The 12,878-nt window shown below is 42.5% G+C and overlaps 1 protein-coding gene across 1 annotated transcript in view; it reads right to left on the reverse strand.

The window, feature by feature from the left end:
* Nucleotides 1-11,054, reverse strand: part of BARX2 (BARX homeobox 2) — a 35,794-nt gene extending 24,740 nt beyond the window's left edge. Inside the window, exon 1 of the mRNA XM_040534613.1 lies at nucleotides 10,768-11,054. Within this exon, the coding sequence (XP_040390547.1) occupies nucleotides 10,768-10,954 (187 nt within the window). The 5' untranslated portion in view covers nucleotides 10,955-11,054. The remainder of the gene's footprint in view (nucleotides 1-10,767) is intronic.
* Between the last annotated feature and the right edge of the window lie 1,824 nt (nucleotides 11,055-12,878).

A 12,878-nucleotide genomic window follows, 5' to 3' on the forward strand; every position in this document is an offset into this window, starting at 1 on the left:
GCCTAGTATTGCCCTCTGCTGTTACAGAAACCTTCAAATATCAGCTCCTCCACTATTTAGTCACCAGAGGAACAAAATGAACTACTAGCATAGCTGTCAAGAGAAGGTTTTGAAGAAAACAGACAGAAAGGCAAAACCAAATGTGTTCACAAACACATGCAAACATTTTGTGGCCAAAAAAAACACCACACAAAAACATTTGGTTCAGACTTTTCACCATCGTATTGTATCAATTATTACATTACTTGTTTTCTGCTTTGGGGGGATTTGTACATATTTTTCTTCTTTTTCCTCTTTGAGCCGCAAGAGTAAAATTGAGCCCAAGCACTAGGCCCTCCTAAATATGTACAGTGCGATGCAATTACGTGCCCGTGGTGCTGCAGGCAAGTACTTACCATAAGAAGTACCACCGCTGCTAATTTTGCTTCAAAGATGACAGATTAACCTGTCACAGAATACCCTGTTTAAGTAACCACAAACACATCACACGCGTTTCTCTGTCTTGTAAAAGAGGAGATGCTTTTATTAAGGCTTCAACCCTTGTGTGCTTACACAACAGCATTTTGGTTTTCAACGTACGCATGTAGGCAGCTGGATACTAGATGTGGCAGCAGGCACCTGCACACGCAAAGCTACGGGGACCTGTTCTTGCTTCAACGCTTGTTCTGAAGATGCCTATTAAAGTTTACTTCAGGTGAAATCCAACTTCCATGGGTTAAATCCTAGTTAAAAAAAGTATCAGGTAGAAAACTAGCCATTAACTATCCTGCAACTTGTAAGATAATCATTAGCAGAAATATCCAGAGCCAAACAATGAGCAAATGTTTAAAGATGACTTACATTGAAAACTCTCCCTTGTTTTGAAAGAAAAATCCATAGAATGAGTAGAAAGATTATCTGAGTTATAGAGCAAATACAAACATTTCTAGTTCAAATCCTTCCTTGCATGAGTAGTCCTGTTGAAATCAGCCAACTAACTACATGAATAGAAACCACTGGCATGTTTAAGAATTTACAAGATAAGACCTGAATGCGCACATCCAAACACATTTTAAGGTCATCGTAAGGTTGTTGCTCTGAATATCACAGAAAAAAATAGCATATGTATTTACAAATTTTCTATAATTGCATTATTAATAGGAATTTTATTTAAGAAGTTCTGGAAAGCTGATCTCTTTTTTCCTGTTTTAAAACACACACACACAAAAAGATTGTCTAGGAGTAGTTGATTATGGGTGTCGTTCTTTCAGTTTGCGTGTTTTAGATAGTCCAAATAATTTCCAGAAGTAAATACTGGTGAAGACATAAGTTCAATCAGAAGTCTTACACTTGGGAAAAGACAGACTTGACCTACTGAGCTCTCATCATGTATGCCAGGATATTCTTTTAGAAAGTGTCTTGTTTTTACTGATAGCCATTTTTTCTTACTGAACTATAAATATTTATGCTCTACAAGAATCGGCAACTCTGGATAGGTATGTACAGACTGGTCAAAAAGGAAATAAAAGATGATGATGATGATGATTATTATTATTTTTTAAAGGAAGAGATGCTGGACTGCCATTCCACGTATCACACTTCAGAGAGATTTTACACAGAGCACTGTTTGGTGCTGACCCCAAGAATGCTACCACCTTCAACCACCTTCAGTAATTCTCATCAGGCGGCTGAGAGCAGAGTCAAGCCCCTAGCACCCTCACGGCACATGTCCTACCAGCATCACCCGGAATGCAGGACTTAGTGCCACAGATGTGCTGGCTGCAGTTGAAGGAGATTTTAACACCAATGTGGGAGTCCACGTTAGGGAGGCTGGAAGGAGTATTTGGGTAGGGGCTATTCTTCACCCTCCCTTTTAGTTACTGTAATTGGTCTCGGTGCTGAGTATCCGAACACCTGCCTGAAATATCTGCAATCGGTAACTTGGTGTTCTTCCGAGCTGCCTTCTGGCCAAGAGAAATGAGAGAAAAGAAGCCAAGAATCAGTCAAAATGTAAAGTTACATGAGAGAAAGATGGAAAATATTAAGTATTTACTGTGTTAGCCAGGTCCTGACACCAAATCTATATATATTTTTAAAGATGTCATTAAAATGTAGCTTGGGGAATTTCAGATCACTCAACAAGGGCTAGAAGCTTCTCAGCATCTCAGATTCTCCCAGAGCACTAGAACACAAGAATTGATAACTGGGGGGAACAGAAATCCATCTCCAATATTCCCCTGGATGATAATATTTATATGACCTCACAATTTATTGCTGCTAAGCTACTCAGAAACTCTCACATATGTCTCGTCCCTGCTATCAGCGGTGGGAGCGATCAGACACAACATTGCACAGAAACTCTTCCTAACAGAGAAAGAAAAACCAATGCAAACAGAGGACATTTTCCTTTATAAATCCATGTGAGCAGACACTGTTGTGCCCACCTGCAGGAGACCTAACCTGGTCTGTCTCACCCGAGCAGTGCAACGCTGTGTTCTTCTCCCTGCCAAGTCAAAGCATCCATTGGTCACCCACTGCTCAGCTCCCACGAGCTTGTTCTTGTGACCCAGCTCACTTATGGACTTTGTCTTGACTTACTTACACAAATACACCTCAGATCACAAAACAGGTTCCTAAGCTTTCCAAGGAACTATTCTTCCACAGCAAACGAAGCTTGTGTTAATGTGTTCTGGCTTCTGCAGTCCAGCTGGAGCAATTCTTAAATAGAACTGACTGAAAACGTTCAGTCATAACTTCCTCCCGTCAAAAATATATTAAAGGAAAAAGAAAGAAAAATCTTGCAATACAGAAAGTAACTTCATTGCTTTGCCAAACATCACTTTAAAAAAGTGTTACGAAGTTTCACTTTAGGCTTTAGAAGGTATGTTTTCAATATTTTATTCCAGATGAATTATTTGATCTGTTTCCCCCCCACACTTTTTAGGCTTTAAACTTGCCAAAATAAACTCTTAAACATTTTGTTTCATTCTGAACTGAAAAGGTCAAGTGATTATTATTTTTCTATCTACCAACAAACCAAAATACCCATTTTTCTCACTAATCCTTGTATTTCCACTACAAAGTGTAGAAATTTTGTACATGGCCTGCAAAGCCTGAGAGCCGCAGTCACGGCTCACTGGATAAGGTATCAAGGGAATGAGCATAAGAAATAGAGCATCAGAATCAAGAAAAGAACATCATCGGAGCAACAGTGAGCAAGAGCAGAGATAGGTTACTCCCTAACACAGTAAATGCCAGCACTGGGCTAAGAAACAACTCTAGCAAGCATGTCAAGCAAGTTGTTTACGGGGACCGGTTCCTGCCGTAAGGATAGTTCCAGATGATCGGCTCTGCCGTGTACAATTCCAGGCAAAGCTTTACTTGCAAGTCTGTGCTGAGGGCATGGAAGCAACTTAAAGCCAGAAAGCTAGAGATTTCTTTTGGTATGTTCTTACCAGCATTTAAACACTAAACCCTTTCTGAAGGATTATCTACGTCCCTGCACCATATAACAGCACGAGCTCTCCCTTCACCATACTCTTCACTGGAAGATAAATGTAATTAGCAAGCCAAGTAAACAGAAGGGAAAAAAGGCTCCTTAGCTACTGCGCAGCTGCCCATAGTGAGTAGACAGGGAATTTCACACTACTCACTGCCTCAGTACAACTCCACATATTTTTTTTCCCAATCTCCCCAAAAAAGATTCTGCCCTTGTTCATGCCCATCTGGTACTGAAGGCAGCAACGCAGGTGGGACGTTTATTCTACAAGGTTTCCTTTTCCTGCACTTAACACCAACAAGTTGAATAAGTTATAAAAAGAATAAATCACAACAACTTGAGAGCCGTGGCACTAGATTTGCATTGCACGGTTGCTGTGAGCAGGATCTGAACTGAGGTCAGCAGGCTCTTTATAAATCTACAGCATTTAAACCTAAACCAATGCGCAGATGGATTTAAACTGCACTCAGCGTAAGCTGTGAGGCTTTAGAAAATAAGGTGTAGGTGTCAATTTTCCCAGTGGAATCCCACATTCATTAATACCTTCTATTATAGCATTCCTCTGCAATGCTTATTCATACTTAACCACAACCACAATGCTGATTACTTTCCACAGTAGGCTTTATTGCAATCACTGGGGTATGATTTTCTGTTTTGTTCCTTGCAATTTTGCCTTTCATTAATATATTTTATTCAAGATTAACACCACCGAGATACAGACAGCGAAATTCTGTCTTGATTGCAGATTTTTAAATAACTCAGCATTTAAACTACTTTAGAGCCAGATTTCTGTGTTCAATCTAAGTGAGACCTGTTTTCAAATTCAGACTCTTCTCTGGTTTTGCTTCACTTCTGAAATACCACCTCTAATATTGGATATAATCTGACTGAGAGGATTGACAGACTCATCTCCAAATATATGGTTATTATTAGTCAGCTCATATGCCACTTTTTTGGCATTTCTGAACTATATTTTCTGCTAAAGACATCAAAACATGTAAAAACCAAGGCAGACGTCCTGAAAAATGCCAAGCTCTTTAAAATTAAATTTTGTGCTTAAGCTTCAGCCATTACAGACGAATCCATTTGCCAAGTCAACAGCATTTGGTCAGTTTATCTCGGCTCTGAGGCTGGTATGAGATTGGCATTCAGTGTGATTGCCGCACAAGGACTTTTTTTTTTGTAGGGCTGAAACCGACGGGAAGTTTTCTGGCTGAGAATTTTAACCAAACTTGAACTTACCTCCTAGTGGAGCAGGGAGACAGTCCTGCAGAGAATGTGACAACAAATTTTCACTTTTCTAGGTGTTCCAAGGAGTGCTCTGAGACACCAGCATAAACACAACCGAGTTTTCTAGGATGCGTATTCAATAATGTTGTCTCTGAATTATCTTACATTCATTAATAATACTTAGTAGTTTACCTAATACTGGATCAGAGGCACCTACGGAAACACCACTTCATACTTCTCAGTATTTATTTTTATTTTGTCCTTACTTTTTGCTATTAAACTGCAGAATTAAACTGATCTCTGTAAACTAAACCCAATAATTCATTTTTTTTAATATTTTTTTCATGAGTTCGCGCAAAAGAATCAGAAAAAAATTCCAAACAAACAGTACTGCAGCAGTGTAGACTCCCACATAGATACTTGCAGCTTTGCAATTTAAGTCGGCACCTATTGCTCTTTGCTGGTGGATTAAAAAAGATATTCATTGTGGCCTGCTTCCCTTGACAAGCACATTTCGGGACACAGGCCTTTAAGGGACCTCCTGGGTCATCAAATCCCAGTTTCTGCCACCATATGCACCCATTTCAGGCAGCTAGGTCAGAAAGCTCTTTGGAGCAGCCACGCCACATACAACAAGATAAAGACTCTTTCCAACTCCTTGCAATAATGAACGTAGGTCTGCCGGCAGAAACGCCGCGCTGCGCTGGGGATGGCCCCAGTGGAGACGCAGCCCTGCCGGGAGGCTTGGCACACTCAGGTGCGAGATCGCCTGGTAGTAGATACACCCACAACTCTGTATTTGTTTAACTGCATTAATCCAGCTGTTAGGTTTCATATAATATGCTTTGGAGCGGCTGGCATCTCGTTTTTCCCTGCACTCAGATATACACTACACTGATTCCCTTTTCCTTTCCCAGCTCTCTCCCAAGAGCCCCGTAACAAAATCTGTTCAATTTAAAGAAAAAAGGTGCAGCAAAGTATTTCAGCAAGAGAAATGCCTTCCATCACAATTTTAAGTAATGTCTCAGAGCAAATTCAAACCTTACCCATATCAAGGCCTTTTCAAACAGAATCAGGACTCTCTCTGTTTTGAGGTCACTCATATTAAGCCCAGTTTTTTTTAAGACGCAGTAAAGCTACTTTCTCACCATGATTTCCTAAACAGGTTGACAAGACTGATTGAAGATCAGGAATATCTATGCTCACACTTTACTGCACGAGCAGTGATTTCCCACAGGTCCCAGTGTTTAGCGGTATCACTGAATTTAGTCCAGAGAGCAAAAAAAAATATATATATATCACGATAATGGCATCTCTTTGGGATAAGCAGTTCCCATTTTCATCCTAAGATAAAACAACAGAAGACAAAGGAATTGGAAAATAAGAATTCAAGTTTTGAAGAATTCTATACTACATATCTACATCCATTAAAACCCTGATTGTACAAATACAAAACAAGGTCTTATTCTCCACCACCCCTAAATAAATAAACACCAAAATAATGACTTCAAGGAAGCAAGACACAATTACTACTTTGTTTTTTAAGAGCAACTTGTTTCACGGACCAGCAAGCAGAGTAGTAAATTTTCAAAAAGATGTAGACAAGCCAGGAAAATTAGGGCTATGTCCACTCAGTGAAGGTGTGGCACTTTTAAATATATGTGGAGCAGTACAATACCCTTCAATGCAACTCCTCTTACACAAGTGTAAGTATAAGTATCGAAGTAGCTAATTCTCTAAGAAGAGAAGTAAAACCACGCTAATACGAATGCTTCATTTGTAAAACTATGTTCATACAAGGTATTGTTCTAGCATGGCTACTGTAGCAGACAAAAAGAGGTGCAGCCCTACCTTGGATACGCACCAGTAAAAAGCCTTGGTGTAGAGTGGATCTAAATGATCCTGATGCTCACTGGGGTTTAACTTGTAAATCACCAAGATACTTTCAAATTTGAGATTTATTTATTTTTTTATGAGCTCCGGAACTTGTCCTCCAGAACGGGTCCTCACAGGAAGCATAGACAACAACTAATTTACGCTACCAAGTTTGCTAAAATAAACTGAATTTTCATAACAAGCTCTCTCAAAAAGGGCAATGTGATTCTTTTTAATCCAGCATCTCAGTTCATTTGGATAGTCTAGAAAGGACATTCAAAACCAATATTGTTCATTATTAATACACGATGTCACCAATTCCAATATCACCAGTAACACCACATAACTTTCCCCCTGCCAGGCTATAACCACTCTTTTATTTTTCAATAGATTTTAGTTACTTTGACAAATTTGAAACTTTTCCAGTTTGACCTCATAACATCACGCACTGACAGTGTCCTTTGATTCTTTATTGTGCTCACAACTACAAATAAGACAATTGGATTTTGAACTTCACAGTAAGCCAAGATTTAAAAAAGTAAAATATAAAAATAATAATAATAAAAAAAAGCCAGGAAACAAAACAGAATCAGTATAGGCTCTCCTACAAATATCTGTAAAGTGTTTAAAGTTAAGAAATTATATAAAGATCCTTTGAAAAGTGATTCCTATGGGACTCTACTCAGTCAGAAAGCAAGTCCGAGGTTTCTAAAGCCTTAAGAAGTCACTACACTGAACCACGCACAGTATACGTTAATGCTGTAACCATTACTTAGACAAGTTAAATAGGACATACGAAAAGCCAATAAATAATTAAATATCATGAAACAGAATAAATAATGTTTTCACTGTCAAAGTCAAAAATCAAAGAGATATTAACCACCATCTGAAAATACTTCCACTTAAATACTTAATGAGCTGTTTATTGATCATAATGTCTGTGAACCTGGACAAGCATTTTGTAACAGATTCGGTATGAATACAGCCTTCTTGTTTATTTGGCTCAGTAAATGCCACAATACTTATTCATACACCAAATTTAAGCTAATGATGGATCTTTTTCACAGGGAATTGCATTTTTCTTTCCAGAGAAGTTTGTTTGGGGCTTGTTCCAAGCTCTTCGCAATGGGAATCTTCCCCACGAGATTGCTGAGCTTTGCACCAGACCTGAACGCTCCCCATAACTAAAATGTCAATCTTCGACCTGACAATGCATGGGAAGAGCCCCGAACACTTTTTCCACCCCCCATCCCACTCTAGTCAACAGCTTTGCTTTGTGCCAATTCAGCTACACATGCTTAAATATTTAATCTTTGATCACAGCCAAAAGAGAAAATATTTTCCATTTTGTTACTAATGTTTTTCAAATCTCTTCACTTAACAAGGGATGTTGTTAAACACACGTGCTGTACAACATCTTATATCCTTCAGCTTCAAAAAAATTACAAAGCATGTCAGACTGTTCTGACTTCATCCTAGATGAAAGAACTATCAATTCTTTAGCCTAGGAAAAAGCCTAAAATTTTGACTCCTGAACCAAGAAAAAGCCATGCTGCTGAAGAGCAGTTCAGCTGAAGTGAACTAATTACTCATTACTGCTTCAAACATGTCCCAGGTCTCTGCTAGGACCACACTGGCAAAATAAATTTCTGTGATTTAGATTCAGGTTCATTTATTTTAGACTGCAAAGAGAATAAGAGGTCACTGCTTTCCCAATTAATTCAAGAGACAAAGGAAACACAAGCAGTAAGTTAAATGCTATAGCATGGTATTTCTTCAGTCTTTACTTCTAAGTAGTTTTTTTGTTTGTTTGTTTGTTTGTTTTAAACAGATTTGTGTTGGGTATTTTTCAAATTCTTTTATATTTAGATTTTTTTGTGCTCTTCTCCATTTCTTACACAATGACAGAATTTCCTCTCTTTAATAATAATAATAAAATTCCATTACCTAAAACATATAGGAATTTAATAGTACCTATCAGCCTTAGAAGGCTCACAATTTGGAAGCATGGACTTAGGTAGCCATTTCTTTTATAGCTTTAATCCCACAAACAAATCTCTTTCTGTACTCCGCTTCTCAATCACTGCAACTCCATGAAGCTCATTTCATTAGAAGCAGATAGTCACATTCCACCCTGACACAGGGACAGGCCAGAGCTTGGGCTAGAAACACAATCTTGAGGGCAAATTCATTAAAGATCCCAGGCACAAAGAGAAGTAAGGCTTTAATTCAGCAGTTACCACAAGAGCCATGCTAGCATCACTCAGAATCCACTGCTAAGTTATCTGAAGATCATTAATGACTATTTAATGAATATATATTAGTCTTGCAAATTCAATGCTTGCTATACCTGACACAGAACCACATATTCAAAGAATTTATCTCCCCGACACCCCGCCACAAGGGTGGTGAGTTGAAACAGCTGCTGGGAAGCACTCCACTCCTTAAAAAACCACATTCAAACCATTTTTTGATACTAAGTTCATCATACATGCTTCTGGATGTTGGTAAATGTTCAGGCTATGTTCATCCTGGGTGCTACAAGAAGCTTTCTTTTCTAATGCTCCCTCTTGCTGTACAGCAGGCTGTTCTAACCAGGAGGAGGTGAAAGTCTCCCCCTTCCTGGCCGTGTAGGTCTGTGGCAGGCATGCCGCTGACTCCGATATGAGCAGAATTGGGCCCCCCACACGTAACGGCAAGCTGCAACACACTGAACCCGTTTGAGATTTTCATGCCTATTTCAGCCAAACCCGGAATTTCACTGTCTACACAGTAGCAAGGGATCAGCTCTTAAAAATTCCCTTGTCAGCAATATCTTGATTAACAACCAGGTCTTCTTACATAAAAATACAGCAGCGATTAGTTAGAGAAAGCAATGAACGTCACACACAAATCAATAGGAAGAAATAAATTTTGAACGAGGCTCACACTATTCATGTAACTTCTGTTGAAAAGCTGGCCATCCCGGGACTTAATTGTCATTTGGCTTTCTAATCAATTTTGGTTCTTTAATTAGTTACATTTGCAAAATAAATATTGAGGTTGGAGAAAGACCAAGGGATCACTCTACCGATCAAACCTACCAGCAGGTTTTATATTAGTGCAGCTTCACTAAGACCTGGAAAGTTCCTTCTTATTTATACTTGCCTAAGCACAGGGGAAAAAAAAAAAAAAAGCCAAAGTGGTGTAGGGCTTGAAATTTTAAGCACAACATCACACAAATGCAAAATGAACTTCCAGTAATAGGAAAATAAAAATTTGTGACCTTGAAACATATTACTTAACTAAGAATTAGACTTTTCAAAATATTTTTGCACAGTTAGGATTCCTTGGATAATGTATTTGTGAATTTCAGTTTCATCACCCAAGTCACTGAAGACATTAGGTGTCACCACTGCAAGTGTGGCATTCTGGGAAGAATGTAAATCTGGAAAACTACCTGCTTCACCAACAAACTGGTTCTTTTTCTTTGTTTAAAATCTGGAATGCATTATAGAAATGACATTTTTATTTTGAACACGGATTGTAAAAGCTCACATTAGACCAATCCATTTGTGAAATTTAATGACGCCCGTGGTCAAGCCCCCATTGCTCCTGTGGATGTATTGTATCAGCGGGATGTGTACGGGGCAGAGATGCGGTTGCGCGCACCTATTTGTAGCGCCAGGTCCAGAACCCAATAGAAGTGCTTCCACACCTAGAAACAGCCCGACTTCTTTCAAAGGAAGCGAGAACCTCGGCCTGAAAAAGCCAAGGGAGTCGCTTTTCCCCTGCTGCCAGCTCCCTGCCCTCCCTTTGTAGGCGCAGCGCTGGCAGCGAAGAGCCCCGAGCGAGCACCGCGGCGCTCAGGGCGCACCCGGGGGGCTTCGGCCGCTGCCCTCCCGCTGCGCCCAGCCCCGGGGCATCGCTGCTGAGCCCCACACGGACAGAGGGGGGGCCCTGGAGGCCCAACGCCGGCACCCCCTGCCCCGGGAGGAGCAGCAGCAGCAGCAAACCCTCCTGGGGGGCAGGATGGGGTGGGGGTCCCGAGGGGCTGGATGGGGTGGGGGGTCCCGAGGGGCAGGGGACTGGACGGGGTGGGGGCTGGATGGGGTGGGGGTCCCCCTCCAGCCGCCTCCTGGCCCCCCGGGACGAGCGGCTCGGGCTCCCTACGGTCCCCGTCCCCCCCCGCAGAGCCGCCTTACCCGCGCAGGAGTGCAGCGGCTTGGGCCGGACCAGGAGGGACGGACAGACGGAATAGAGGGAAAGTTTCTCGAAGTAGTCGCACGTCTCCTTGGAGAGGATCTCGTCGATCATGAAGGTCTTGTAGCGCCTCCTGCCTGCCTTGGCGCGGCCGGGAGCGGCGAGCCGGGGCTGCGGCTGGCAGTGCATGGCCCCGGGGCTGCGGGGGGCTGCCAGAGCCGGGGCTGCCAGAGCCGGGGGCGGCCGCTCATGGGCTCCCGGGACGGCTGCGGGGGGCCGCGGGGGGCTGCGGGGGGCTGCCGGGCGCTGCCCCCGCCGCCTGCTCCGCTGCGCGCTGCTCCGCTCCGCTGCGCTCCGCCGGCCCCGCGCCGCGCCCGGCCGCCCGCTATATAGCCCCGGCGCCGATAAGCATCTCGCCGCGGCCTTTTTGGGACGCTCCGGCTGTCAATCAGGGCGCCCGCTGCTCCCCGCCGAGCACCATTGTTACCCTGCGCCGGGCGGGGAGGATCCCGCCGCTCCTCTCCCCTCCCTGCGCTCTATTTTAAGATACCGGGGTGTGTGTGTGTGTGTGTTTCTTCCCCTTTTTTTTTTTTTTTTTTTTGGGGCTCCTGGAAAGCGTCCAGGTTAGGCTTTTGTTCCCCCTCACCTCCCCTTTCTCCCTCCCCTGCGATTATTTAACGAAAGGAAAAGTGCGGGCACCAGGGTGGGGGGAGCTCAGCCCCCGGGATGCGCGGACCCTAAAGCTCAGGGCCGGCGGCCGCGGCCACTTTCGAGCCCGGAGCCTTCCCCGGCGGCACCGAAGCTGCAAGGAAAAAAAAAAAAAAAAAAAAAAAGAAATAATAATAATAATAAAAAAGACAAAATCCAAAACCCCTACGATCCGTAGGTGCCTCGCTGCAGCAAACGCTGCCTGCTCCGGAGCGGCGTTTTCAGTCCCGGGGCTGCTCTGGCAGCCCGGGGGTGATTTACAGGCAGACCGCCGCTGATCTCAGCGGGATTTCTGCAAAAACGATCTCCGGCACCTCTCCTGCTGGGGACTGACCCTGGGGCACGGCGCTCCGAGGTTTCCCCGCTCCACCAAGGCCGTCTTTCCCTTGCCGGCTGAGCCCCATCCATTTATTTTATTTTATTTTATTTTATTTTATTTTATTTTATTTTATTTTATTTTTTCTTTCTCCCTGTGGGCTGCCCGCTGCAGGTCCCCGGCGGGCCGGGAGGATTCGCCCAGGCGGGGGTCGCAGCCCCGGGCCCCCCCCGCATCCCTCCGGGTTTAGCCCCGGCCCGCCGGGCACCTTGCTCGGGGAAGGGCGGATAGGGAGGACCTGGCCGCAATTACACGTGGCCGCAAATGTTAAGCAGGTAAAGAGGCTCCTTATGGAGACGTGCCACCCCCAAAACATTGCTTGTAGGCTTCACGCAGGGATTTCAATACAAGCCACAAAACGCTAGCAGCCCCAAGTTAGTTTCTGTGCTTCGGTGAGCAGCAAACTCACACTGAGATGTTAGAAAACTGAATCTGCTTTCACGGAAGAAAATCATCTCGCACTCGCATGTATAATTTGAGCAACTTTTCTTTTTTTGCTTATCTATATTTAAAAAAAAATCTATAAGCTGCCTCTTTTTTTTGTTTTCACAAACAGTGTTTTCTTTTCATTACAAGTATCATTTGGCTTTAAACTTCATAGATACTTGTGGATTTGGAGAGCCCCAAAAACAAAAATAGACACTCGCATTGTCTGAGCGCTGTCAACACTGGAAGACAGACACAAGGAAATACAATACTTCTGACATATCCTTTGAACTTTTTTCTTAAAAACTCATTACGTGGTTTTAAAAAATCACAGCACAGCAAATTATATTAAAACAAGGATAAAACATTTTGCTTATTAAACCATTAGAAGAGCACTCTCGTTTAAAATAAATTGTTTGGAAACTTATTTTTTATTTTGAGAAACTAAGACATTCTTTCTAACAGGAATTTAACAAGAATGATAGCAACAACCAAGGAGTTCAAGTTCAAGTCTCTCCCCCGATGATATAACTATTTTAAAATTACTTAAACTGTTGCTTTAATTCCTAAACAAACTACAAATATTTAAAGAGATTTGCTGAC

Source organism: Cygnus olor, chromosome 22 (assembly GCF_009769625.2).
Source record: "Cygnus olor isolate bCygOlo1 chromosome 22, bCygOlo1.pri.v2, whole genome shotgun sequence".
Lineage (NCBI taxonomy): Eukaryota > Metazoa > Chordata > Aves > Anseriformes > Anatidae > Cygnus > Cygnus olor.